Source organism: Barbatula barbatula (genome assembly GCF_947034865.1).
Source record: "Barbatula barbatula genome assembly, chromosome: 20".
Lineage (NCBI taxonomy): Eukaryota > Metazoa > Chordata > Actinopteri > Cypriniformes > Nemacheilidae > Barbatula > Barbatula barbatula.
In genome coordinates this window covers 14,402,365-14,430,347 of record NC_136783.1, presented here as the reverse complement: position 1 = coordinate 14,430,347, position 27,983 = coordinate 14,402,365, and the positions used below count along the sequence as shown (strand labels likewise).

At 39.4% G+C, this 27,983-nt stretch overlaps 4 protein-coding genes across 6 annotated transcripts; 2 read left to right on the top strand and 2 right to left on the bottom strand.

The window, feature by feature from the left end:
• Positions 1-3,546: 3,546 nt before the first annotated feature.
• plch2b (phospholipase C, eta 2b) lies at positions 3,547-9,692 on the top strand. Its single transcript, XM_079482445.1, has 16 exons — positions 3,547-3,634; positions 3,722-3,925; positions 4,017-4,137; positions 4,297-4,468; positions 4,564-4,665; positions 4,737-4,814; positions 4,922-5,025; positions 5,252-5,340; positions 5,438-5,623; positions 5,793-5,900; positions 5,994-6,118; positions 6,199-6,283; positions 6,387-6,533; positions 6,659-6,738; positions 7,398-8,604; positions 8,790-9,692. The coding sequence occupies exons 1-16, from the start codon at positions 3,571-3,573 to the stop codon at positions 8,804-8,806; spliced, it is 2,889 nt and encodes a 962-aa protein (XP_079338571.1). The 5' UTR covers positions 3,547-3,570; the 3' UTR covers positions 8,807-9,692.
• grik6 (glutamate receptor, ionotropic, kainate 6) lies at positions 9,429-15,743 on the bottom strand. 2 transcript variants are annotated; one of them, XM_079482448.1, is made up of 11 exons: positions 15,632-15,743; positions 14,235-14,327; positions 13,739-13,820; positions 12,272-12,303; positions 11,983-12,162; positions 11,454-11,680; positions 11,196-11,293; positions 10,835-11,052; positions 10,536-10,755; positions 10,220-10,464; positions 9,429-10,111 (listed from the first exon to the last, which is right to left on the bottom strand). In XM_079482448.1, exons 2-11 carry the CDS (start codon positions 14,235-14,237, stop codon positions 10,013-10,015), a joined length of 1,404 nt encoding a protein of 467 aa, XP_079338574.1. In that variant the 5' UTR covers positions 14,238-14,327; positions 15,632-15,743; the 3' UTR covers positions 9,429-10,012. The 2 variants fall into 2 exon arrangements, with proteins under 2 accessions (XP_079338574.1, XP_079338573.1); XM_079482447.1 differs by having other exon boundaries at positions 14,925-15,739.
• brpf3a (bromodomain and PHD finger containing, 3a) lies at positions 15,025-23,355 on the top strand. 2 transcript variants are annotated; one of them, XM_079482443.1, is made up of 13 exons: positions 15,025-15,357; positions 16,568-18,102; positions 18,267-18,420; positions 19,084-19,215; positions 19,327-19,455; positions 19,578-19,890; positions 19,958-20,230; positions 20,316-20,861; positions 20,974-21,052; positions 21,318-21,400; positions 21,487-21,575; positions 21,723-21,877; positions 21,958-23,355. In XM_079482443.1, the coding sequence occupies exons 2-13, from the start codon at positions 16,616-16,618 to the stop codon at positions 22,139-22,141; spliced, it is 3,624 nt and encodes a 1,207-aa protein (XP_079338569.1). In that variant the 5' UTR covers positions 15,025-15,357; positions 16,568-16,615; the 3' UTR covers positions 22,142-23,355. The 2 variants fall into 2 exon arrangements, with proteins under 2 accessions (XP_079338569.1, XP_079338570.1); XM_079482444.1 differs by having other exon boundaries at positions 15,066-15,357; positions 16,604-18,102.
• mon1bb (MON1 secretory trafficking family member Bb) lies at positions 23,314-27,749 on the bottom strand. Its single transcript, XM_079482446.1, has 6 exons — positions 27,120-27,749; positions 26,454-27,035; positions 25,589-26,381; positions 24,903-25,050; positions 24,264-24,438; positions 23,314-24,163 (listed from the first exon to the last, which is right to left on the bottom strand). Exons 1-6 carry the CDS (start codon positions 27,175-27,177, stop codon positions 24,153-24,155), a joined length of 1,767 nt encoding a protein of 588 aa, XP_079338572.1. The 5' UTR covers positions 27,178-27,749; the 3' UTR covers positions 23,314-24,152.
• Positions 27,750-27,983: the final 234 nt, after the last annotated feature.

Genomic DNA, 27,983 nt, shown 5'->3' with positions numbered 1-27,983 from the left:
GTTGTGTTAAATTATTGCACATGCATATGACTGTAAAAACTGTGAAACATCATGAAATGTATGTCATTGGGGAAAATACAGAAAGTCACCTGTGAGTGGTTCAGGGCATATGGACACAAACAATCCTCTGAGATTAGATTGACAGAAGGAGACAATCTGGGTCACGTGACTTGTGTGTCCCTGATCCTCTCCTTCAAAGAAACTTTAAAACAAGAATTTCATTGAAAGGTGGTGTGACCCTAGTTGATCATCACGAAATGTGTAAAATTATAAAGAAAATGTAATTTGACACGTCATTGTTTAAAAGCATCTCTTTATTGCTTTATAGATTTGATCATCACCACTTAACACACAGCAAGAGCAGGTCAATTCTGCACTGTAAAAAATATTTGTTGTTTCAACTTCAAAAATGTCATGGCTGCCTTAAAATGTTAAGTTAATTGTAATTAAAATATTATTTAAAATAACAATTTAACAAATTCATGCAATAACTATTTTTTTATATAGCATTAACTAAACATTTTAAGCCAGCCGGGTAACTACATTTTTTAAGTTGAAACAACAAATAAATTTTTACAGCGTGTAACCGTGACAAACAGAGAACTGTTTCCATGATGCATGCCAGCACACACAGACACAAACACTCCAGAAGCCCGTGTCTGACGCAGCTGTGTAATCTGATTGAGAAGACTCTTGTTACATCTGCTTGAACAATTAAACTCTGACATTCTCAGGGATTTTCTCAACGCTCATTAAAGTAAACATGTTAAAAAAAAGACGTTCTTGAAAGTCCTCAGTTGCACTTTCAGGTCCCTGTTTAACAGACTTTCATACAGTCAGTAATTAAATCATCTTTTCTTTCGCAGTGGAGAGATGCATGTGTAACATGCAGGCCGGCACTCAGATGATTAAACTGAGAGGAAAATCGAAGACTCTGGTTCGCCTTTTCTACCTAGATGAACACAAGTCCTGTATCCGCTGGAGACCCTCCAGGAAACACGAGAAAGCTAAAAGTAAGTCAGATTGTGTTGCTGGGAAACATAAGCATGTGTCAGTGCTGTCAGGATGTACTGTATGTCTAATAGGTTGTGTGCACATGACGTCACGGCACTGCTCGAAGTGCAAATGGAGGGCAGGTAGTGATTTTCTCCATAGTAATTCATTATAACAAAATCTAAATACCTGTGTTTTGCGTTGTTTTTGACTATTCACATCGATCAAACCATGCACAGTGTTTTTATTGTGTAGCAAATGTTGATGTTAATGAAGGGGGAAAATGCGATTATTGACTGAGAAACGGAGATAAAAGTGACTTGTAAACCTGAATCTGCGGTTGGGATGAGCCGAGCCAGATGACTTTCTGAAATGCTTAAAGAGATTTAATGTACCTGAACAATGGCCAGGTGAGCTCAAATTTACTCAAGAACATTGTCATGGTGCTTCAAGGATTGAGTCCTGACTAAATGGATAAAGTGATAAATCTTGCCCATATAAGTCCATTATAATGAAACAGCTTAACGTACCACAACAAAAAACACTTTAAAAAATATATTCAAACACTACTGTTTAAAGAACAAGCAAAGCTCACGTTAAGCTTGTTCTTCATTGAAGTTCATTATAAAGAAACCACATAACGTGGCTCAAGGCAGCGACAAATAAGGTTTTTTGTAACGTATTTACAGTTTGTCCTTTCAGGGGTACTGTAGAAACAACATGGCAAAGTAAGGGCATCCGAGGTGTATGTAGATAGAAATAGCTCAAACATAACGCTTCATTATTTTATAAGGTCTTTATATCCACCTCTGACGACATAGTTATGTTTATATTGCATTTCTGTCAATAGATACTCCAAACATTACACACTGGACCTTTAAGATTATTCTGTAAAATAAAATTGTAAATACTGAAAAATATTAGACGAATACAGATCACATTCAATTGTTCTTTCCTTCTTTTCTCAGTCACTATAGACTCTATCCATGAGGTCTGTGAGGGGATGAAAACCGAGTACTTCAGGCGATTTGCCAACAATAACTTTGATCCAAACTGCTGCTTCAGTATTTACCACGGAGACCACGTAGAATCTCTTGACTTGGTTTCCACGAATGGAGAAGAGGCACGAACCTGGATCACTGGGCTGAAGTACCTCATGGCAGGCATCAGCGATGAGGACAGTCTGGCAAGAAGACAACGGACACGAGATCAATATCCTTTTCATTGTCATCTCTATAGGAGAAGGACTATCCAGTGTAATGAATCCATTCCAGTAACCCTCAACGAAACCTGTCAGATTATGAAAATCTGATTAACTTTAAGAATATTAATATGTGTGATGCTTTTGATGTAAAAGTTGAATATTTCCTGACCTCTTGCTGCAAATGGTTGCGGCAGACCTTTTCAGAAGCAGACAAGAATGGTGATGGGAATCTAAACATTGGCGAAGTTCTACAGCTGCTCCACAAACTCAACGTGAACCTCCCAAAGCAGAAAGTCAAAGAAATGTTTGAGGTACACTTAAAACCACTTATAATATAACACAATTGACTACGAGCCGCTAGCTACGCAAAATCTCTTAATCACACTTTGTCATCACAATTGCTTTCAAAAATTGTGTAGCTGCTTCACCCATTTCCCAAGCAGGTGTACCATGACAAAACACTTCCGGGCGTTAGTCCTGCGGTTTGCAAACATATCTGCTCATGAAGTTCATTGATCAAACACATTTCCCAGAACGTCCTCGAGTGGCAGATTTGTTCGAGTGATTTGGTATATGTATTAGCGGTTTGTAGTCAAATAATTGCAATTTCATGCTGTGACACTAACTGTGTTTGTGTCAGATAACTCATTTTAATCTGAAAGTTAAAACAAATAGTTTGGCAGCTATTTCTTTTTTGTAGTTTGCTGTGTTGCTTACTATTGTTTGCTTTCAAATATGAGTAGTTTGTAGCTTGGACAGCTTTTATTGTCTTTCTAATTGTTTTCATTGATTTGAAACGCATCAAGAGTGCCATTACTAAAGTTGCTGATGAGTACGCAGACCAAGTAACATATGGCTCACTTTGAACAGATGGTGTTGTCTGAAACTGGTTGAGGTCTTAACCCTAGTGCCTCTAATCCTTAAAGGAGACATCTCTTTCTACTGAAACCAACACCAAACTCCTTTCACTAAAATCTAAAATGCTTTGAAAACCAAAGACAATTTATTATTATTATTCTTTTTTTAATTCTTATACAACAAAGCATTCTTATTTTCTATCATGATCTTTTTGTTCCATCCACAGGAGGCTGACACAGATGATAAACAAGGCTCTTTGACATTCGAGGAATTCGGTACCTTTTACAAGATGATCTCGACACGCCGTGATCTTTACTTGCTCATGATCACCTACAGCAACCACAAAGAGCACATGGACTTAAGTGACCTCATCCGCTTCTTAGAGAACGAGCAAAAGGCTGGTGTGATTTATTGTGCATATCTTAACATTGTTATTTAATACATTTGTTGGTGACTTAATAAAGTGATTTGTGATTACTTTCCAGATGGCAAATGTGTCCAGAGAGTATTGCAAGATGATCATTAATCAGTTTGAGCCATGCCCTGAAAACCAAGCAAACATGGTGATGGGTCTTGATGGTGAGATACTCTTACTGATCGTATTTTGTCGATATAATGTTTTTGACCAAAGTGAAATGATCACACTCATTTTTCTCGCTTTTTAAGGTTTCACTAACTACATGCGTAGTCCTGCAGGCGACATATTCAACCCTGAACATTATAAAGTAAATCAGGACATGACGCACCCCCTGACGCACTACTACATTGCGTCTTCTCACAACACCTACCTGACAGGAGATCAGCTGCTGTCTCAGTCTCGGGTTGATATGTATGCTTACGTGCTTCAGGCAGGCTGTCGGTGTGTAGAAGGTAAAAATATGTTTTTCATTATTGTTTGATTCTAATCATTTCAAAAAATCTAATATCTATTATTACTTGTTGTTGTCTTTCTCTTTTTAAGTTGACTGTTGGGATGGTCCTGATGGAGAACCTATTGTGCATCACGGTTACACACTTACCTCCAAAATCCTCTTTAAAGAAGTCATTGAGACCATCAACAAATACGCGTTTGCCAAATCCCAGTGAGTTACTTCACACAAAGAGGAAATATTTTTTGACCAATTTGCCTTCGCTTTGGTATGATTAATAATAAGATAACAGAAAAAAGAAAGAATACTTACAATGTTTTGAGGAATATATATTATAAATATTTACGGGCTCACTATCTCTTCCACTATCAGATACCCATTGATTCTCTCAATAGAGAACCACTGTACTGTGCCACAGCAGAAGAAAATGGCTCAATATCTCACAGAGTTGCTACAGGATAAACTAGACCTGTCTAATATAAATGTAAATGAATCCAGACGTATGCCATCTCCAGAGGTTTTGAAAGGAAAAGTGCTTGTCAAGGTGAGGTTTTATATAGAGATTAGGGGAGAGAAACTGAGTTAATATGAAATAATAAGTTTCATATTTTGGTGTCTGACAGTGAAATGATTTCTCAGGGTAAGAAGCTGCCAGCAAACATTGATGCTGATGCAGAAGAGGGAGATGTCTCTGATGAAGACAGTGGTGAAGAGGAAGAAGAGGAGCAGATTAATGGACATGTGAGATTTTGGGTTGAATTTACATTCAAACATTTGCGCTGTGTCTAACTGAGAACTGTTTTTTATTACAGAGACGAGACGGAGCACCAGAGACTCGTGATGAATCAAAGAAATACTCAAGGAGGTTGTTGGGCAGCTTCAGGAGCAAGGTGACCCATCATCCTATTGGACACATCCCATTGAGTTACAGTACATTTACAGTCAAACGTGCTTTTAGCATTAGTTTTTGTGTTTTAATGTGCCACATATGTTTCAGAAGAAAAAACGGGTCAAAATAAAAAGGAAACCTATTCTGAATGACTCTGATATTGACCAGAAAATACCAAGCAGTAATGGTAAACAGGATATCAACTATGGCAAGTGAGTATTCTCAAGAGCTTAATAAAAGGAACATAACATTTAGGTTTCAAATTGTTTTATTATGACTATACTTTATGGGCTAGACATTTTCATATGAATGCAAAGTCTATTGAATGTAATCTATAATAAAAAAAACAATCTTATCCGATAATTGTGAAAGACTAGAAAAGTCATTGAAGCCCATGAAAACCCTGTTGATAGTCTTTGTGTTTATGGAATTTTTCAGAAGGAGAAAAACCATGAGACTCTCTCGTGCTTTATCTGATCTGGTCAAGTACACAAAGTCAGTGCATGTTCATGACATTGATACGCAAGGTAGGACCTTTATGATACATTTTACAACTTTTAACATTGTAAAAAGTGATCCGAGTGCTTCTGGGATGTGCCTTAATAAATTCCCTTTGTGTTATAGCCTACATGTGCAGCTGGCAAGTGTCCTCTCTAAACGAAAGCATAACAAATCAGATTCTACAGCTGAAACAAGCGCAGTTGGTTCGCTTCAATCAACGGCAACTTTTACGAGTCTATCCCTCCAACTACCGTGTCGACTCCAGCAACTTCAATCCTCAGCCATTTTGGAACGCAGGATGTCATTTAGGTAAACGTTTAATTCATTCATTTATTTTAATGAGTTTTCCTTATAAATATCATCAAAGTCTCTTGTTTCTCATTAATGATGAAACTGCTGCAAATTTGATTAAAAAGCCTTGGCTCTTTTATATATCACAGTTTCACGGTGCATTTAAAACATTATTTCATCTTTCCAGTTGCTCTGAACTATCAAACGGAAGGGCGTATGCTACAACTGAACAGAGCCAAATTTGCAGCAAATGGAAACTGTGGCTATGTGCTGAAGCCAAAATGCATGTGTAAAGGTACATTTGTGACTAAGACCAAATACACTGTTTGAAGTATTTATGTATGTTCTCTAAAAAGGCAATTTTCACGAATTTTATGACTGGTGTCAGGTGCCTTTAATCCTGCCCTGGAGGATCCTTTACCAGGGCACAGGAAAACTCAGTTAGTGCTCAAAATAATAAGTGGTCAGCAGCTCCCAAAGCCAAGAGACTCCATTCTAGGAGACCGAGGAGAGGTGAGTCCATTTATGCTAACATGTAAAAACGCTTGCCATAATCTCACACTGTGTATAACAATGTATATTTTATTGTCCAGATCATAGATCCCTTTGTTGAGGTGGAGATTATTGGATTGCCTGTTGACTGCAACAAACATCAGACAAGGGTTGTGGACGATAACGGTAAGTAAAAAGCTACATTTCAGTTTACAATATTACTAGTGGACACTGTTGGTTCAGTTCATGTGCATATGTTATGTTCTCTATTTTAATGCCATTTCAACAGGCTTTAACCCCATGTGGGAGGAGACACTGGTGTTTATGCTCCATATGCCTCAGATTGCCTTGGTACGGTTTATGGTTTGGGATCATGATCCGATTGGGAGGGATTTTATTGGACAAAGAACAATAGCATTTAAAAGCATGTTGGCAGGTAACTTACATCAATTAAAGACATAAATAAAAACATAAATGTTTAAGCAGTAAGTAATGAAATGAGATGAATGGAATAAGAACTGCTGCTAAAGAACTTTGAAGGTCATGCACTGCTTTCCACAGGTTATCGACATGTTTATTTGGAAGGCATGGTGGAAGCATCTATTTTTGTACACGTGGCCATAAATGACATCACAGGAAAGGTAACTTTTTGTGTGAAAATTGTTAACATTTTACAATAAGGCTGTATGTGTTAACATTACTTAAAGGTCCAGTATTGTGACATCTAGTGGTGAGGTTTGCGAATTGCAACCAACAGCTCACCACTGAAGCACTACGGTGGCTGACACAGAACTAACATGTCGTCATGTTTTCACTTCTGCCCTTCTGAAATGCGCTCTGCGGATCAGTTTATCCGTTTAGAGATACTGTAAAAACAACTTGCTGAATTCCATGCAAGGGGACCAGCGGTGTATGTAGATAGAAATAGCTCATTCTAAGGCAATAAAAACATAACCCTTCATTATGTAAGGTCTTTCTAAAACTTCTGAAGACATAATTTTATTGCATTTCTGTCAATAGATCCTCCAAATATTACCCACAGTACCTTTAATAATCTTAATTCATGTAAATGTCAGCAAATACTAATACATTATTAAAATTAAGTCATAACTGTTATGCACAATGAAAAAACCTGAACAATTGTTTTGCATTAGTTAACAAGTAGTTCATTGTTAGCTCAACAAATACAACCTTATTGTAAAGTGTTAACATAAAATGTATGGAGAATATTTTGTAGCTGTCAATGTTTAGTAAAGTTAATGTTTAATATTTCAAATTCTGCAAAACCCATTTCTAACAGGTCAAATCAAGCAATGCAGTAAAGCAGCTCATTCAGAGAAATCTAATGTATACCTCTAAAGACGGCACCAGGAGATCATTCGGTCCAAACTTCCTGCGGAAAGGTGGAGCCGAGAAGAGCCAAGCAAAACTCATGCGCAGTGCGTGTGATTCCAGTGCCAGAGAGGACTTTCTAAACAGACGTTATAGTGATGACATAAGCTCTAAAGACAGCAGAAGCACCTCACAGTCTGCATCTTTGCTCAGGGGAGCTCAAACTGAACCCCTCAGAAGGGCCCACAAGGTCTTATTTCAGGAGCCAGAAGGATGTCATGGCTCGCGTCAGCGCCTGTCTTCCATCACATGTTCTGGTGGAGGGGGTATGGCTATGGACTACACCAATTTAGGATTTGATTCAAAAGAGAGTTCAGAATTGGATGTTTGGACTCCTTTGGTTCTACCACGTCTTTCCAATGTAGATAACCAGGAGCTGACTGATTCAAAACAAAATGATTTTCCTCCGGTATTTTTACTGGACAGGATTGCATCGGACCGGCACAAGTTGTCACAGCAGGTCTCGTGTCCTAAATATGATTCTAAACATTCAGATCAGGAACAGCCTGTATATAATCATGGACGTCATGGAAAACTGTCTTCTGTAAGCTCGGAACCTACAAGAGACTGTAAACCCTTGAATTTCGGTCCAATACCTGATGGAGTACTAGATCCCTCTAGTGGAGCTTTAAACACCAAAAAGCCGCCACTCAAGAATAATTTCAGACCTTTAGATTTTGACTTTAAGCCGCATTGGCAGCCAAGGTCAATCCCCGCAACTCCTGCGATGAGCAGGCGCAGCATGAATGACTCATGTTCTAAAGATTCTTCGCTTACCGGACGCAGATCACAAAGCGTCCCGAGGCGTCGCCCACCCTCTCCCCCAAACACACCCTTTAACATAAAAAAAGACTTCCTCCATAAATTCCCTCTCCCTCAAAAGCATGGCAGCTGTAGTTATGTAACACAAAAAAACTATTTTGCTAACAATAACAACCTTGCTGAGAGTGAATTAAGCAGCCCAAGCAGTTTGGAAAGCCTTGACCTGAGTACTTTGCCATCCCGTTTCCCTGACAACCAGCAGCTGACAATGGGCACTCTGCAGAGGGAGATGAATGCTCTGTTTGAGCAGAAAATGCATGAGATTCGTTGTCATTCTCCAATTTTTTTCAGAGGTAAGTTCAACAAAGTGTTAAAGCTCTGGCCAAATTTGAATAGAGGGAAGTGTTGTGTAAGATGTTTAGGACTTGTTAATATGAATATTACTTTGCATTTCAATACAGAAGATATCTGACATGTCATGTTATACATTCACAAAGTTTAATTTGTGGTTGGGTTTTAACTGTAACGTTTTTTTTAGATTCATCTACATTGTAGAAATGAGTGAATTCCTGAACTTAAATGCTTTGATGGGGATGGACAGATTCTACAAGAAGAACAGCAAATATTCAACCTCATTAGTACTACATTCATTTTGTACAGATATTATCTTGTTTACATGCCATCTAGGCGCATAATTCCTATTTTTACATTTAATTTCAAATGGAGCATAAATAATAGATTATTGGGTGGTTTCTAAAACAGTGATTAGATTAAGCCAGAACTACATTGACAACAAGAAACATGACTTTTTAAGACAAAGCTATTTCAAAGTTTTATATTATAGTAATAGTTCCCCCAAAAAAGAAACAAAAATTCTGTCCTAATCTCTTGCAATTTCAAACCTGTATTACTTTTGTGTTTTAATCTTTTGGGTAAACTATCACTTTAAGATATGCCAGTGCAAGCTTTTTTCGGTTTAAACAGCTCTAACATATATTTCAGTCTAGGACTAGTCTTAAACCTGTACGGGAAACCGCTCCTATCTCTTTTTTGCATATGAAAAGCGCAATTTGTAATTTATTGTATAATTGTATTGCCTTGCAAAAAATGTTTTGAGTTTACTGTATCTACTGTAACTGTAGCCGATGCTCTTTAGATTTAAATGCAATCACACTTTTGGGGTTAGATCAAATTTATTAAGAAATGTATTAACAAGGTGCCAGAAGCAAAACCTTTTTGTGACAGTATGAGGTGATGTTTTTACATCTTTTTTTTGAGAGGGTTACAATATCTCATTTTCAATTTCTCAAAGCTGTGTTTCTCCACATATTTATTTTTACAGCTATAAAATCATTTACTTTTAATAACTTTTTTGCATTTCTGTATTTCATACAATTGTAAACAATAGCGAGCAGAATTTGTTAATGAACATAAAATCCTGAAAAAAAAGTCCTTTTTCATTGAATGTTTAATATATCGTGATACAAATTTTTATATCTATATTCTATATTGTAAAACCAAAAGAAAATGCATGAGATTAATTTCATTTCCATTAAGACAATGAGTTGCCTGATTTTTATGAAAGCTAAATGCAAATTAACATATTGTAAGTGAGTTAGCACTATGCTAAATCAGTCAAAATGTCTAAAACTTAGTTTTATAAATTGAGAAACATTACATTTTAACCAGAACAAAAGCAACAGTAAAGACGTTTTGCTATTATACTGTAAAATTCAGATGATCTCAATCTGGTTAAACCTGTTATGCTTTGTTTTTATCTGAGGTTTCCGGGTCATTCTTTGTGTCGCTCATTCTCAAGCGTTGACTCAGCTCCTGGGTTAAAACTGTGCAGCAGGATTTCTGTATAAATAAGAGTAGATCGAATTTCACTCTATGTATTGATATTACTGAATCTATCCAGGGAATTCCATAAATACCTTTTTATTAGTGTGTGTGTGTACTACTTGCCTTCTGCTCTCCGGCAGTACTGCGAGACTTTGAGGTGAGTTCAAACAGGGAGATCAGCACACCAATCCCAAGGCCTATAGCGAGAACCAGGAAGATCCCTTTCAAGCTATGAGCCCTCAGAGATGAAGCTTTGGCGCTGTCTGGCACACAACTGCTGGCCCACCACTTAGTGCGCAGGTAAGCCAGCTCCCCAGCTTCACTGAGCTGCAGGATGGCCACGCTCATGTTCTTCAGCATTTGGGATCCTGTTTCAAGACCATGGCATCAAAAATAACATTCACATCAGCATAAAATAAACTGTATAACTTTGGCTCACCGAGAGGAGTTACGATGCTGTATCCTCTCATCCCGATGACCTCGTGTGCACGAACCAATTCGCAATGTCGTGCCACAGCCAGATCCAGAGACACAGATTCCCCAATGAAAGCAAAATTTCCTTCCTTTGCTTTCTGGACACCTTCGTCCATTGAGGATACAAAACTCTTTCTCCGCTCCATGTGCTCATAGATGCGACGGTAAGATGGGTTATTAGAGTTCTGTATGAAAAGATAGTAAGATTTTTATTACATCTGGCAGATTTTGACTATTAAGGAAAATGTATGCGTCCGATCAGACCTTAAAGAACGCGAGAGTGGAGGAGCCTGCAAGAGTCCCATATTCCATCACTTCCTGATTGGCTAAGTCATCAAAACCCTTTATCGTGAGGGCAGCAGAATCAGACCCCCGTGAGGAACTGAGGCTGGAAAAATAACACGCCAACACAACCACAGCAAACAACCACCAGGTACAGCAGATAACCCGACCTGACACAGCTTTAGGATGAGGACCGGCACCTGCAGTAACCAGAACAGATGAGATGTTATTCCCTCCTTTTCATCTACTGAAATGTATTGCAAATGAGTATAAAACGTGAACTGTTAAAATAAATGTAAAATAAGCCGACAATATTTGTAAAATAAGGAAATCAGAATGATACCTTGCAAGCTTAGAGCTCCTGCAGCGTACCACAAGCTGTGCAGAAGAGTGAAGCGATTTTGCTCAGTCTCAGGCTGGCTCCATTCACACGGACTCAACCTTGATACAAAGAACAATGTGTCTCATATCAAATAAGTTCAAAAGTCTTATTCTGTAAACGTGTTTATCCCACTGAAAAACAGTGTGCAGCACTTCATGTGGTATTCTATAGTGAATAAGTGATCTTCTGTGTCTCTAGTGTTCTTGTCATTTCACTGACCTTCCCACAATGCAGATGCACACTGCAGTCACAAAGTATGCAATCAGGATGCCGAACCAGGTCTCCCCGGAGAAAGGGGAGAGGAAGTCAAAAAAGCCAGCCTCCTCAGAAACTATATCTTTGCGGAGGAGGATACTGATTCCGGTCTGCATGTAAGGTTTAGTCATTCCCACCGCCTTCTCACGGGCAGCGGTGAGAGTCAGCGGGGCTACGGCCAGATCAGCTTCCTGTGAGCAAGGAAAGTTTTGACACCACTTGGTTGGATGTCATTGTGACTATATGACTGCTAAACTGTATATTTGACAGTTGATTCTTTTGTAAGTTCAAATGGTAAACTAATGTCAACTAATACAAACATTTTGTATTCATTTATTTGTCCAGGAAATTGTAAAGCCAGTCATTATCACACAATAAATTCCCTCAGGATATTTTGAAAAACCACTGTTATTCTAGGTTTATTTTCTTATAATAACCTGATGACTACATTTTTCTTTTCTCATTCTGTTTTTCAGAGATGTAAATTACGCACCCGTCTTACAACCTCTCCGATCATTCCGTTCCAGTTTCCACTTTCGTCTTGTCGGCCATATGCCCCGTCCTTAACCAAGTGAACTTTGTATTTAAAACCCAGTTTTTTAGCCAGTTCACTGAGCAGATCCATGCAATAGCCTTCTAACTGGGATCCCTTGCTCATTGTATATGGGTCTTGCTGAAATGAAGAGACATACAGTATAATACGATACAATACAATACAATACAATACAATATAATATTATGAAAACTTAAATAAAAAACACTTTTTATTTTTTATGACTTACTTTTATAGTGGTTACTATTAGTTCTTGTCTTGCTGAAATGGCAAAGCAAAAGTTTAATTTATTGAATTGATTAAAAACAGCTTGAAACTGGTTTTAGCTGGTTTAAGAAGGTCTAGCTTTTCTCCCAGCCATTGAAACATTAAAACGTACGCTCTTTCAAGCTCTCCGTATACTCACAATATCAGTCAGCATTTAAAGAAAAACTATTTGTATGGATTGATCTCAAAACAGCATCCCACTGTGTACACGTTTTAAAATAAATCGTATATCTTCTAAAGAGTGTTCGTTCAAAAATGACCTCGATTTGACATAGGCCATGGCCAAGATTTCAGTGGCTTTTCTATTGATCTGCCAAATCAGTTCTCCTGCTGGGAGTCTTCACTTCCTGCTGAATTTGTGTCACAAATAGCTCCATCCCAAATTAGTCATCAGAGAACCTTTTGTGCAGCAGGCATCTTTTGAAAAAAGCCAGCTCCTCACTCAGTCTGAGAATCTCTGCGAGATAATGATGAGTGAATAGGACGGCTGTGTTTGATGCCTGCTCAGGCAGCTTCCGGGTTTCCGGAACCCGCAAAGTTTGGCTGCGCTTTCTCCTTTCTCAGAAGTAAACAACCCATTTTCAGGGCTGAACTGTGACAAATTGGAGCTGGTGTTTTTTCACTTGATAGTGAAGGCCTGGTAAGGCTATTTCAAAGAATATCTAAAGCTAAACTTTAGGCTAAGCCCTCGGGGCTCCATCAGCTTCATAGAGTGATGCTGACACTCATCAACTCCTCCTATTGAATTTATGACAGACACAGAGGGTCCTCGGAGTGCTGTCATATCTTGGCTGGTCTTGAACACAGTTTTGCTTGATCGGGGCTTTGAATTGATTTAGAACCATTTTTATGAAAGTTTCAGTTGGCTAACTTCCTCTCTGTCAGAATGGGGTATAAAGTGTGCCAAGGAGGATGTGGTCACCGTCTTTGATGGTGCACCCTGCTGGCTGTCCAGCCATTTATTATATGACAGGCCTGTGAAATTTAAGAACTTCATGCAGAGAGGACGGGATCAGCTGGCTCCGATTTGATCATAGCTGCTGTTGCTAAAATGAAACTAACTAATGCCCCTTGTGTATTCTTTACAAAAAGGAGAAGATATTACTTAGGGGAACACAATTATTTTATGCCAAAAATATAGTTTTTTTATATTTTACATGTAGATTAGATGCAATATAAATTCATAAATAGTCTTCTGGAAAAATATGGCATTACTGGTTGGTTTCAATCCATTCTAACCAATACTACTATCATATATGATTCTGACAATACTAAAATGAAACTCTGTTACGCTGCCTTTGAGCTAGCAGGCCATCCTTACTGATTAGTCATGAATGTACTCTTCTGATTACAATTTAATATGAAAAAACACAAAGCAACTATAAAATTGTGTCACATCAGCGCATCAATAATCAAATATTGGTAATACCTGCTATGCAGATCTCTGACCCCAGCAGCAAGACTAAGCATATTGACATCCCTGCAAATTCACGCATGTTGCTAATTGCGACCTGCAAGCAAAACAGATCTTACTTTAACATAAACATATGTATAATCATACAAATATAATCTAAATCAGTTTTCCTGTAGCTCAGTGTTTAGAGCCGGACGCTAGCAACGCCAAGGTCATGAGTTCGATCCCAGGGATTGCACGTACTCAAATACAAATGTATAGTATCATGCAATGTAAGTCGGATACAAGTCGTTGTATAAAAGCCAAATGCGTAAATGTAAATATAATCAGTTATCACTTTGGGAGAGTTGTTTGTTTTCTTCTTGTTGCATAATATTTTATTCGAGTGTTTTTACAGTTTACTTGTTAAACATCATCAATACATAAAAAGAAGTCAAAAGTCACAAATGCAATTATTTTACAATCAATTATGAATCAAATCCCAGCCCTCCCATTCTGATACAGTACTTACCATGATGTCTGCAGTGTTATTCCACTGTACTGTGACAGCACTGATTAGGAGCAAGTCAGCAGTGTGGTTTACAAAAATGAATAAGGGTTCCCACTGAAGACATGAGAAAAGCCAATGACTTTCAGGGGGTGGAGAGAACATTTCAAACACATAATACAATTTGGTGGATGGAAAATTCTGGCATTCAAGATACGAGAACGTCATGGAAGAGCTTATATTGCTCCAACTAAATTTTTATAGATGTGACGTGGTGGTGAATTTTTATGAAATCTCTAAATGGCAGTGTGTTGATTCAAAGATAATTGAAAATAGATATTTTGATTTGATTTGATTCAATTTATTGTCATTACACACATACAAGTACAGTGCAACGAAATGTATTTGTTGTGCTTCTTGCTAAATCTGACTTAATATTAAATATATAGAAAAAGCTAATCTATTTTCTTACTCCACTGTACGTAAAAATTAATAGTTAAGGTTAAAGTTTTGTAAAGTGGTAAGTGGGGAACCCAAGTTACGTGAACGTGAAGTGTGCGATCCTACGTTCTTTACATATTATAAATGGGTTAAATATATAAAACTGTATATTAATATTTATTATTATTATCTTTCACCGCAATACTAAAACGAAATATACTCTACAAAACAGGGAGGTTTTATGTGAACATGGACAAGTGCGCGCAAACATACCAGGGAAGTCCCATGTGCTGTTTTTCTCACCGCACTTGGCGTTTATAGGCTTCAACAATGTTCGGCGCCATCACGATGGCCATTTACACCAATCACAGGCGAGAGCGCAGGATGCGCGCGGCAAGTGCAAACCCCAGCGCCGAGAATTCGCTTTTTTCTAAAGGGGCGTATTTTTCTTGCCAATTTAATTACAAACCAACGTTCAATGCACACGATATACACTCTGCAATAATGTCAGTCGACTATTTGCTACAGTTGAGCCTCTTGTCAATGTGATATTATTGTGCAGAAAGCCAGCATGAGGGTTTAAGAGCGTTTTTGTGGGAAGTCTCTTCAATGGAGGGTTGAGGTAGCCAGTCTTGTTACAGAAGAGGACGCTGTCGCTCCTGGATATGACCGGCATTCCCTCTCGCTTCGAGTAATCAATAAAAGAGTAAGTTGTCTTATTTATTTCGCGCTGTTTTTCTCGCCAACATTAACGTCGCTGTGATATGTAGCGCTGCGGCTGCACGCTTTCGCTCTCTAAACATGGCTCCAGCACTGGCAGGCGCTCACACTGGCTGTCTTTTCTGTCTGCACACAGCGCATTTTAAAAACCAGCGCTTTAATCTCGGAAGGTAATGCATGCAAAGGACATGAAATGACTATATCGCCATATGCTGTTATTTGTCGTTTGGCCGCCAAAGAGTAAATTAGGTATGATGCACCGTATGAGTTTGTTATCAGATAAAACAATCGAGGTTGAGACTAGACATCACAGCCCTGTTAAAATGGCTGACTCTTCTGTGTCGCTTCAGGATTGGTATTTAGCGCTCCGCAACCGAACTACGTCAACTGTGTCGAGGAAACGTTGAAGGTCTGCCTGGTGATTGGCTCGCATAAATCACGTGCTATTCATGTCGCAGATTATTGGATAGCTTGATACACAACGTTTTCATCGTTTAGAATAGAGGGACATGTACATTATCTGTTTAGCCATAAGGTGTTTATTTATAATTTAACACAGTAAAGCATTTGTTTATTCTTTTGTGTAAACAACACGAAGCAATGCCACACCTGCTGATACTCGTGTGATTTGAAGATAAAAATAAAAAAATTACCTTTGAGATTTAATGAATGCTATTTACTCCTAACAAAATATTATATAAAATATTTTCAGCAGAATATTATTTAAGCTCTTTGTTAAATGATAATTTAATTGTCTAGCAACGAAAAACATTAACATCTATTATTATATTTTCTATGTAATTTTTAACTGTTTTATCCAAAACAATTTATAGTGCTTTCAAGGAATACTTTATATCAGCGTGTATGTGTGTAACCTTGGCATTGCAAGTGCTATTTAATTTGATCTATTCTTTTAGATAATTTAACGTTTGGGGCAAACTTTTCTTTGCTGTGATTTACACATTCATATTTCTTATAAATAAAAGAAAATTACTTTTGTTGACATTTTTTCATTTTCATTTATATTAACAAATATTGAATGTGAAACGTGACTAATGCTGTCACGCCTCTGATGCTCTTATAAGATGTGTACAGGATTTTTGGAAAGTGCACTGCACACTGCTTGAGACTAACAGCTCTATTGTATTTTATAGCGTATATTTCTATTCTAAAATAATTTATTTTTATTGTTACAGGTATTTATGTCCATTCATATTTTTATGTTTGACTAGAGGACAACCTCAATGAGGAAGTGTAAGAAACGAGTTGGTCAGTCAAAGGCTGCAAGGAAAACGGACAAAGGAACGGGTCAGGGCCATGCCGATATGGATGCTCTACTCTGTCCGCCCTCTCCATGCAGACTGAACTTCCCTGCGACTAGAGACACTCTAACGTACGCGCAGGCTCAGAAGATGGTGGAGATCGAGCTGGAGGGTAGGCTCCGCCGGATCAACATCTGCGACCAGCTTTCAGTCGTAACCGAGGATGAGATGTTGGCCCAGGACCTCACGGAGTGCAACAGCAACAAAGAAAACAGCGTGCAGAGTCGAGCGAGGCAGGGAAACAAACAAGCCGTTTCTAAAAGCAGGAAGAAAGATGGCAAGCATGCAGCTAAAAGTCGACGATCTGGTTCTCAGTGTAGTTCGCAAAGCCATGTCTATTTGACACACCACATCCAAAGCCCCCTGCCTAAGCCTACGTTTCGTAAGTTGGAGATGTTCACGCCATCAACAGCTCCTCCTCTTCCTGTGGCTTATTATCGCTACATGGAGAAGTCTGGAGAGGAGTTGGACAATGAAGCAGAGTATGACATGGATGAGGAGGACATGGCTTGGCTAGAGATTGTCAACCAGAAACGTGTGTCTGATGGTCACGCTTCAGTTCCCCCGGACACATTCGAGCTACTTATCGATAGACTTGAGCGAGAGTCCATTTTAGAGTCTCGCAGTCAGGCGCTGTCCCAGAGCACCATCGATGAGGACGCCTACTGTTGCGTTTGCCTCGACGACGAGTGTCTCAACAGCAACGTCATCCTGTTCTGCGACATCTGCAACCTCGCCGTGCACCAGGAATGTTACGGGGTACCTTACATCCCAGAAGGCCAGTGGCTGTGTAGACGCTGCCTGCAGTCCCCGTCACGTCCTGTGGATTGCGTCCTCTGTCCGAATCGGGGAGGCGCGTTTAAACAAACCAGCGATGGAAACTGGGCCCATGTCATTTGTGCCATATGGATACCTGAGGTGTGCTTTGCCAACACTGTGTTCCTGGAACCCGTGGAGGGAGTGAAAAACATTCCTCCGGCGAGATGGAAACTCACCTGTTACCTGTGTAAGCAGAAAGGCAGGGGGGCTTCTATTCAGTGTCACAAAGCAAACTGCTACAGGGCGTTTCATGTTACATGTGCCCAAAGAGCTGGGCTCTATATGAAAATCGACCCTGTGCGAGAGACTGGCACAAACGGCACTACTTTTACTGTGAAGAAGACCGCGTTCTGCGAGAACCACTCTCCCCCTGGCGCAGGCGGCGAAAGGGATGAGGACAATGGTTTGGTCGGAGGCAGGGGTAACAGGGGTCAGAGGTCATATATGTTAAGTCCTGCGTTACAGCAGAACCAGAATGGGCGTAAAAAAGGTTCAGCCACGCAACAACAGAAAAAGCAGAAGAATGCAGCCGGGGGCTCACGTAAGACTGGAGTGCCTCTCCTTCTGGTGCCACAGATTCCATCTTTTAGGTAAATGTTTAAATTTGGTCGCTGTCTGTTATGTCTGGTCGTTTTGTCTGAGCCATAACTTTCTTCACTGTTGGCATGTATTTTTTCTTTTCTTCAATGTGCTAATGCAGGTAAAGTGGTTGCAAATGTTATTTCATGTTGACTTTTGTGATATATTTTTTAAGGCTTAACAAGATTTGCACAGGAGTTTCTGTTGAGAGAAAGAATCAATTCATGCAGAGACTTCACAACTATTGGCTGTTAAAACGTCATTCACGTAATGGAGTACCACTCATCCGCCGACTTCATTCGCATCTACAGGCTCAGAAGTCGGAGCAGGTCAGTGTATTGCAATACAGTAAACAGTCTTTAATGTCGATAAATAATAGGATTAAACTCAGAGTGCCAACAAAACACAGACATATGACTCTTACTTAAAGTATGCGGTTCATGAAAGGCATTTTTTAGCACTGGGACCGCCAGTTTTAAACGATCTCTATATCCAGCGTTTTATCCACCGATCACGAAGGCGCAACATTGATGGCCGTGCTCTTTCTCCTACTGGTTGACTCATGGGCGTTCTTTCCTGGACAATTGTCCAATAAGGGACAAAGAAAAGTTGTAAAGAAACAGAATTTCATGTTCAAAACAACTTTCCGAAAAATATAAGAACGATGTGGGGGAATGTATCGAGCACAGAAATACTACGTCATGAGCATGAGAAGCCAGCACGTTTAACATTGTCAAGTCAAGTCAGAATGCATGAAACACTGTGGCACGTCCCCCCCCCACCTTAAATACAAGTTACAATACCATAAATCACTTTTGCAGAATTCTGCACATTTCCCTGAAAGATCAATGCAGAATCTGAAGAAATTATAACCGAGTAACCCATTTTAGAACTGTGTATGTCAGGAGTCACATGCTAAATGTATTGAAATTACAAAGATTGCTGTGTGAATGTGAATGATCATTTTTATAATATCCTTAATTGATATTTAGAGGGAACCGGATGCAAAGTTGCAGGCTGTCCGAGAGGAGCTGAAGTACTGGCAGAAGCTTCGTCAAGACCTGGAAAAAGCACGACTTCTTATCGAGCTCATACGGAAGCGAGAGAGACTAAAAAGAGAACAGGTGAGACATTGAGACATCTCTTTTGTTATGTTCTCAAGGCCTGTTTTCTGAGAAGCACAGCAGGTCTGAGGTAATTATTAATTCACAGCGTTGCCTCTCTTTTCTGGTAAGATGAAACTTCAGCAGGCTGCGCTGGAGCTGCAGCTCACCCCTGCGCTGGTGTTTCTCCGCTCAACACTGGAGCAGCTGCAGGAGAAAGACACGGATCATATTTTCACTTCGCCCGTCAATCTGAAGGAGGTGAGGGGGTAACTTTCTCTTTCGAGATTGTGAAACACATGGACAGCTCAGATGAATACTTATGCTTTGACTGTCTTCGTGCCTTTCTTATATGTTTTCTTTTACTTTACTTTTTTTTTAAGGTACCAGATTATTTGGAGTTTGTTACCGAGCCGATGGACTTCTCTAAAATGCACGACAGACTAGAAGCTCATAAATACATCTCGGTGGCTGATCTGGAAAGCGATTTTAATCTCATGATATCCAACTGTCTGAGGTATAACTCCAATGACACTGTGTTCCACAAGGCTGCCATGCAGCTGTGGGAAGTGGGAGGAGCTATACTGAGACACGCCCAACATCAGGCTCTCAGCATAGGCCTTGATCCCATCACAGGCATGCACCTGCCAGACAAGCACAGCACAAATGGCTCCACCGTCTCCTGGTTGGATGAAGGTAAGCAGAAAGTGTTTCTGCTTACCTGTTTTTTGTTAAGTATTAAGTTGTTTTTTATCATTTACAGTTGATTTGCTCTTGGATCCTGAAAACCGGGTTCACATGTCTCCAGAGAACCAACTGAAAAACCTGCTCGACAAACTGGATCTGGTGTCGACCATGCGCACCAGCGGAGGCCGCACAAAACGCATGCGCCTCCTGCGAAGAGAAATTAACAGTCTCCGTCACAAGATCAGCCACCAGGGACGCAACTCGCGACGCCTGAACGGAAAAATGAAAGAGGAAAAGAGTAAAGCGGTACAACGTTTGGACAAGATGGATTTCATAACCTCCCATCCAGGTAAAGTGTACAAGTCCACAAGTAAATCGTATATAAATCATGTTTGTGATTATGCGTCAATTTTCTTTGTCTTTTTTTTTTAAAGACCCCAAAAAATCAACATCACAAAAAGCTCAAGAACCCAGTTGTCCGGCATCCTCACCTTTACCTGGAGATGCTCCACCAAACCCACCCCTGTTCACCATTGAGACTGGAAGAACCACCACATCAGCACAGTCAAATAAACCTGGCGGCAGAAGACAAAAAGGGAAAACAAAAGAGAAAGGTCATAGTGAAGATCATAATGAGACTGTACAAAAAGAAGAGAACTTCCACTCAAAGAAACATGACACAGTGGCATCCAGTCCACAAGAGGAAGTTGTCAACATGGTTTCCTCCCACAAGATGGGTGTGGGTCGTCGCACATCTGTCCTCTTCAAGAAAGCTAAAAACGGTGCCAGGTTGACAAAGGAAAAATCGGTTTTATTGCAAAATGGAGTCAGCAAAGTTGAAAATGGTATCTCACCACACGAGCATACCCCTCAGTTAGCGAAATCCATGTCTCCTTCACAACACCAACTGAGATCCAGAGGACCAAGCATGTGTTCAGACAGCGAGGGTGAAAAGTCCCACTCGCTGCCTGAAGAGAACGGTAGGAGAATATCTCTACTGAGGCTGTTAGTAATGTTTATTGACCAGAGATTTAAGTACCTACTGGCAAGATCTGTTTAATATGCTAAAGAAGGCTAATGCTCTTTATTTAGGATGGACAAATGCACTCAAGAGACAAAATGGGAACTCATCAGATTCAGCAAGCTGCACTCCTACTTTCCCAACACACAGGTAATGGATTCGGTCAGGGATTTGACCAGATTGATTTGGAAAGTGTCACGTTAGACTCAGTTTATAGATTTTATTAATGTTTGTCTTCTGTGACAACTTCAAACAAATTGAGAAATTCAAACAGTTAATCATAAAGCATAACGTCAAATTTCAAAAAGAACTTGTCATCCAATTGAGACAGCTTTTAATACCTGGTGTAAACTGAGTCAAGGTTGTTTATGCAGTAGAACTTTATTTAAATGTTTTTCAATTGTTTTCTTTACAGTTCCTCACCACCAAAACGCAGTCGTGGTAAACCGGCTATGAGCAAAGTTCCTGTTGGTGCAGTGAATGGAGTTTCTAATACAAGTGTGTAAAACTAAAATAGGAGAGCATATCGAAATAAAAATGTTTTTGCTTGCTTGCTTCAATAATTTGTGTTTTTACTTTTGTAGGCAGAGCTGTTTCTCAAAACAATGATGAAATGGAGCCTCTTACCTTAGTTTGGGCGAAATGTCGTGGTTACCCATCATACCCTGCAATGGTAACACAAGACGTACTAATCTTTAAAAATAACCTTTGATGATTAGCCTGAATAACCTATGATTATTTAAAAGATACAACGATTTTAAACCAAACTATTATCTTGATGTGATATTGCTTATTTAAGCTAATGCTGATTTTCCTGTAGATTGTCGACCCAAAAATGCCCCGGGAAGGAATTCTTCACAATGGGATTCCCATCCCAGTGCCTCCTAAAGATGTTTTGAATTTAGGCAGACGCAGACAGGAGGTGACTAATGAGAAGCTCTTCCTTGTGCTCTTTTTCGATACCAAGAGAACCTGGTAAGAAGAAACGCACATGAAGTCATCTTTTGTGCTAAAAAGTATACAATACTTAGAAATCATTGTTTTGGTTTACATAGGCAGTGGCTGCCATTGGATAAGCTCCATCACATGGGTGTTGACGACACAGTTGACCGACTTCGTCTGATGGAGGGCAAGAAACCGAATGTACGGAAGTCCGTGCACATGGCTTACGACAGAGCAATGACACACCTTAGCCACGTGCAGGAAAACTCGACTTTTAACCCTTCAAATTTTATATAAAGCACTTGAATATGAAATGTACGTCTGAAACTGACTGAAAGATATTAATGAAGGTATAAGGTATGAAGATATGTGAATGTCTATTGGTTTTAATACCAGCTTTTAAGTTTTAAATCATGTCATTGTTTTTATTTCTACTTTTTACTGTCCGTGACTCGAGGCACATCATGAACTGGTTTTATAAAATTCCTTCATAACATCTAAGAATGTTGTTTTATACATTTTTTTTTTAAATGTAGGTAGACAATGCCACTTATTTCAGTGGCCACTGCAATGACTCGACCTGCAAAGAGAACTATGCTAGCCTTTTTTTTTTTTTATGTGAGGTTACATTCCCAGCACACCAGGGTGTTTGGGCAGTATAGCTCAGGTACTTGCAAGAATGCACTACGTAGCAGTTTTTTGAATGGATACAATTCTGAGCTGAGGATTTTGCTTTTTGAAACGCATGTGTGCAAATACCTGTGGTTTAAATGCCCTCAGTTTTACTGGTTAATAATTCTGAGGGGCCATACTTGTTTTGTCTTTAATCAGGTTCTATTGTTTGTTTTATGCCATTTAATCACCCAGCTCTTACACCCAGCATTCTTTTTTTAAGTCAATGTGTGCCTGAGTTGCTTTTAAGGTTGTCGGTGAGCTTGTAATTGTGAGTGGAAACTACACTGTAAATAGAAGTGCATGTAGAACATTTGCACAGATGTGTTTTTAAATTCTGAAATGTATATTAAGTAATGCCAAACTTTGTATATTTGTCATTTTAATTTATTTTGTGGGGTTATTTTGAGTTATTATTTAATAGGAATTGAGGATTAATTTAACAGCTCTCTAGAGCTTTATATGGTTCAGAAAGCATTAACACTTTACTGCTAGTGTTCCTTAGTGGTCTACAGTGAGAGAACGTTATAGAATAAAATATTATGTAGTCTCTTAGATGATGTACGCACCATAAAAGAGAAACATTTTTTAAAGCCTGTGAAGAGCTAATAATACCAAACAAAAAATGTTAAACGGTATTTTCTCAAACGAGAAATAAACACTGTTGCGCTTGACAAGCTTACATTGTTTTTCTGTTTTTTTCAAAACTCTGTGTTTAACATTTTAAATGCATGTCAATATATATTTAAAACCACAAGACATAATTTGAGCAACTTTAGAGGTTTATCACAGCACCAATATATTATTCCTCTTTAATTAAAATGGTTTGAACAAATAATTTTTCCAAGAAAAAAAGAAACAGCAATATCTCCAAATCTGAGCAAACATTGCACAGTTATATTTTTCTTGTCCAAATCTTATGATGGACCTTATATAATTCTATAGTGCACTAGGATGTTCCTAAGAATGCAAAAACAGACAAGATGTGTTTTGCACAAACCTGATGAGAATTGAGATGAATGCAATAATTCTATAGTAAAAGAAGTTTTTGGTTTAAGATACAAAACCATAGAGAGAAAAAGTCTTGTTTAAACTTCTGACAAAGTACAACTGAACAGAAACTACTGCACATGTAAAGACCACGATAAACCGCTAGCTTCTTCACTTCAAACGGGGAGACAAAATTTGAGAAATATTACATTTTACAGCATAACAAACATATCCTGACCTAATTCAATTCCTAAAAAAATCGTATTTTCTTGTAAAGTAAAACAATCACGTCGTAGCTGCATTAGTCGGCCATAGCCACATATTGTTTAAGACTAAAGATTCCACATTTTATTAGAATTTTGTTATTATGTTTAACTGTGAAATTATCATTAAGGAAACAAGATCACCCATCTCCTTTTCAAAATCTTACTTTTTTTATAATTTATAAAAACATCCAATTCATCCATGACGTGATGGTCAAACAGTAAAAAAAATCATAAGTAATTGATTAAATGCATCCAACTATTAATCCATTGTAGGATTATTTGGTTAACTTCTATAACTGCGTTTTGGACAGTTGTTAAGTGTAGACACATGGATTCCCGTCCTCCACAAACTGATGATTAGTTGATCAGTTCACAGCACATCAGTGGGCATCTGAGACAAAAATGATGTAATGGTCAGTAAAAAGAATGAATCTTGTGAAAAAGTGTTTCATAAACATCAGAAAATAAATCTGACTCAGTGGCATGCTAACCTCCTTTAGAGCTTTTACTAGGGTTAGGAGTCGTGGAGTATTTTGGAGGGTATCGAATAAATAGACGGTCTTCCTCCTTCTTGATCCAGCGCAGCAGTTTGGTGATGGCGTTGATGGCACAGGTTTTCGTGACAAGGGGGCTGAAGCATGTGTACAACTCAAATTTGCTTGTGACCTGCAAAGAAAAGTCATTGATATTTTGCCATACTAGATTCACTAAGCACAACTGCAATAATAAACTGCAGTGATGTTGCAATAGTAAATTGTTCATTTTTTTAGGAAAGTCAACGTAAACCTTGGAGCGGTATCGGCTTATTTTTTTTTTAAAAGACACACATTACCTTGAACTTGCTTTAGGCAACTTGTAATTAACTTAACCGTGCAGCAAGGTCCCGGCTAAAAATTAAATCATGTAGTGACTTTATCTGCAGCAAGGTCATGATCCTCATTAGCATAATCTGTATTTCAAAAAGTGCAACTTCCACTACAGTTCAGAGGCCTAGGAGGTAGCTCAATCTTTCAAGGTCAACGCAAAGGCCGTATCAAACTGCCACACGGTCGCGTTTGAAATCACAACATCAACATGTTTTGCTCTCCGCAAAGTACAGATGCATGTGACAGCAATTACTATTTGCATACCCAAGCCAGAAGAGTCTCCCGTTCAGCCACGTGGTAGATGAGCTTGAGGGGACGTGAGGTACTGTGGATGCGGCCATGCATGTATCTATAGAGGTCCAGAAGTCTCATCCTCTCCTCCTCGCTGCTGTAAGGGGCCTCCATTTCCGGGCTGCAGTCACATATTCAGTAAACACATTAGATGTGGGGGAGGGGCGCTTTGTTTTTAGAAATTATATTAGTGGTCTTTTAGCGTGCAATCTTATGACAAGCAGGGTGCTCTCAATAGAAGCCATGTGAGTTTACTTTCATTTTGGTGTCTCATGAGAAAATAAATGTGATTTAAATTTCTTGCAGTTACTTTAGGAAATATGGATCACTGTACAGCTTTAAAGTTAGATAGTTCACCCTAAAATGAAAAATCTGTCATTATTTCTTTCCTCCACAGAACACAAAAGAAGACATTTTGAAGAATTGTTCGGTTAACAACATTCTTAAAAATATCTTCTTTTTTATTCTGCGGAAGAAATAACGTATTTTTTTTAAAAGTGTGAGTAAATGATGACAACATTTTCATTTTTGAAACCATTACTTTCAGAAGGATATTTGTTTCCACATAAAAACACTTTTTGAAATGAAAGTTCATGTTTTTAACAGTATACGGACACAACAGACAAAAGTGTGAGCTTTTATACATACACCTGTCTCACCTGGTAAACTGTGTTAGCTGGCGATGGTTGTCGGGCACATCAAAAGGTTTATACATGAAATGCCTGAGATCCGACACTCCCACCTGACTGACACAGTACAGATGAGCTTTAGCTATTGAGTTCAAGGCATTCTGAGTTTGCATAGCCTCCTCGATCTTCCTCTTACACTCGGCCACCGAATAGAAAGCCTCTTTATCAGTTGAGAGCAGAACAAGACACACAGTACATTCAGGAGGATCCAGATAGGAAATATAGGCATAAAAATAACAGTCAGGGTTAAAGCTGGGCAGGCAAATGGGCGTCCAGATCTCCCCAGCCTGAAAGGCGGACGAAGCCCCGATGAGGTTAAGCAAAAGGTGGAGGTCTGCAGGGTCCAGCCTGGCATCTTCAATGACCGTCTTTTCTTGCACTATGGTCAGTAGCTGGTTCTTAGCTATGAGGATAGAGAAGACCAGATTGGGAGTGATGGACTTTTGAAGGATTTGGCTGAGGGAATCCCTGAGAGACGAGGCCAGTGGGAGACAGTGCACAGCGGAAAGCAAGAGGCTGGGGTCCGAGTCCACCAGGTTCAGGAGGCCGTCGAGGATCTTCTCGGAGCCGGCCAGCAAGCGGCGCAGGTCGTAGTTCTTCTTGTGCTCGAAGATGCGGGTGATGCTGGCCTGCGTGAGCATGCTGACGATTTGGTTGTAGACATAGAGGAGCTCTTGGCGTAGCTGTTGCTCTGACTGTCGGCTGCTGGAGACAGACACCAGGACCAGAGGACCTTTCTGCATGAACACAACAGTGTGCTCATCTAGACCAAAAAACACACAAGTGAAGAAACCAGTTTAGCTAGCAATAAACCAGGCAATCATACTAAACTTACCGGAGTAGACTGAGCGAATAATATTGTCTCCACTCTGAACAAAGGACACGAGAGCCATCATCACCCCCATGGTGGAGGACAGGGCTTCCTCGCTGCCATACCGGGAGTAGATGGGCTTCCCAGCCTCACTCAGCACAAACACATGCTTCCTGTGCTGCCTCCAACTATCCGCCGTCACATCTTCATTCCTATGCGAGGGAGGTCCCAGAGGTGTCCTGGTCTCAGACAGAGGGGATGAGGCACCTTTAGTATCCATGCCCTTCTCTTCAATCTTACCCCGGGCTAACACAGTTACGACAAACTCGCCCGAGTCATCATGACCGTTATCCAGGGCAGAGTCCTGGGACGCTTTCCCAGAATCAGTCTCTGATCCCCCGGCACACAAGGACGTGTCATAGTCAATGTGTAGCTTCTGAAGATCTGTTAGCTGGTCTTGTGGTCGAGGGTTCTCCTCTGATGCGGGGTCTGATGACTCCAAGATTCCCTCTGGGTGTGAAGGCATCCTGTGATCTTCATTTACACAATGATCAACTTCTGTAAGCAAGTCTGTGTGGTTTTCATCAGTGTGTGGATATGCAACATCTGTGAAGCAGAACCCGCAGTCATTCACGCTGCGACAATTCGGTTTGGTTTAAAATAGTAGCGAAACTTGTTTTAAGGAATTACCTGTTTGATCAGGGCATTGCGGAATGATGGATGGTTCGCACATTTTTACCTCCTCCATGTTTCCTCGACTGCTCTCGTTCACGTCAACATTAAAACAACTGAATTTATAAAGTGAGGTAGCCAGGTATTACTTCAAATTTCATTTCATATAACTGAATAGATTACACGTTCGTATTTAGTGTGGGACGGTGAAGTCTTAACCCGATTAATGCGATTACTGCTGTTATCCCATGCTATCTAAACGGGCACGCAGCTGCAGATAGTTAAACAACGATAAACAGATAAACTATACAGCTAAATCAGTCAAAATATCAAGTGGTTTTAATCTCATAGCTCTCCATTAACGAAATACGTCCATAAACGATTAAACAATAATTTAAGATAGTCTACGTTATTTATTGAACACCTTCATCATCTGCCCCGATAAATGACTCGTCTCGCGAACAGATTTAGTATCGGTCGCCATAACACTCATGTCTGAAAGAATAAATAAACCGTGGTTTAAACCCAAGATGGGCTTTCGATTTTGCTAAGAGCAACCGACTCAGTCGCCGGTGCTCCAGGAAGCTTGGCGTTAAGATCACTGAGAAAACAAATAAGAACGACAGCCCTTTCCGGCTGGCAAGTTTCAAAATAAAAGTCTCGTTTGAAACCTATAATAAATATGATCAAATAAACATTGATGACAATAACTGTGATTTTCGAGATTGATCTGGAACACAGCGTGTCTTTGTCAGTCCAGTTCAGTGTCTATTGAATTTCAACAAAATCAAACTGACATAAAGTCACCCTACAGCAATGTGAAAGACTGACTGCATAAGGCAATCACATAAAAACAATTTTTAGAAAAATAACTTTTCCTAA

What these genes read in the sequence shown, in the direction of transcription:
- plch2b (XM_079482445.1), top strand. Translation starts at nt 3,571, where the DNA reads ATGATCATTAATCAGTTTGAGCCATGCCCTGAAAACCAAGCAAACATG. An exon ending in TCATGACATTGATACGCAAG is followed by an intron (nt 5,341 to 5,437) that starts GTAGGACCTTTA and finishes TTTGTGTTATAG; the next exon opens with CCTACATGTGCAGCTGGCAA. An exon ending in ATTTAAAAGCATGTTGGCAG is followed by an intron (nt 6,534 to 6,658) that starts GTAACTTACATC and finishes TGCTTTCCACAG; the next exon opens with GTTATCGACATGTTTATTTG.
- grik6 (XM_079482448.1), bottom strand. An exon ending in GTCAGAGATCTGCATAGCAG is followed by an intron (nt 12,304 to 13,738) that starts GTATTACCAATA and finishes TTGCCATTTCAG; the next exon opens with CAAGACAAGAACTAATAGTA. An exon ending in AGGAGCTCTAAGCTTGCAAG is followed by an intron (nt 11,053 to 11,195) that starts GTATCATTCTGA and finishes TGGTTACTGCAG; the next exon opens with GTGCCGGTCCTCATCCTAAA.
- brpf3a (XM_079482443.1), top strand. Translation starts at nt 16,616, where the DNA reads ATGAGGAAGTGTAAGAAACGAGTTGGTCAGTCAAAGGCTGCAAGGAAA. An exon ending in CTCGCTGCCTGAAGAGAACG is followed by an intron (nt 20,862 to 20,973) that starts GTAGGAGAATAT and finishes CTCTTTATTTAG; the next exon opens with GATGGACAAATGCACTCAAG. An exon ending in CCTACTTTCCCAACACACAG is followed by an intron (nt 21,053 to 21,317) that starts GTAATGGATTCG and finishes TTTTCTTTACAG; the next exon opens with TTCCTCACCACCAAAACGCA.
- mon1bb (XM_079482446.1), bottom strand. Translation starts at nt 27,177, where the DNA reads ATGGAGGAGGTAAAAATGTGCGAACCATCCATCATTCCGCAATGCCCT. An exon ending in GCAATGCCCTGATCAAACAG is followed by an intron (nt 27,036 to 27,119) that starts GTAATTCCTTAA and finishes TCTGCTTCACAG; the next exon opens with ATGTTGCATATCCACACACT. An exon ending in CAGCTAACACAGTTTACCAG is followed by an intron (nt 25,051 to 25,588) that starts GTGAGACAGGTG and finishes ATGTGACTGCAG; the next exon opens with CCCGGAAATGGAGGCCCCTT.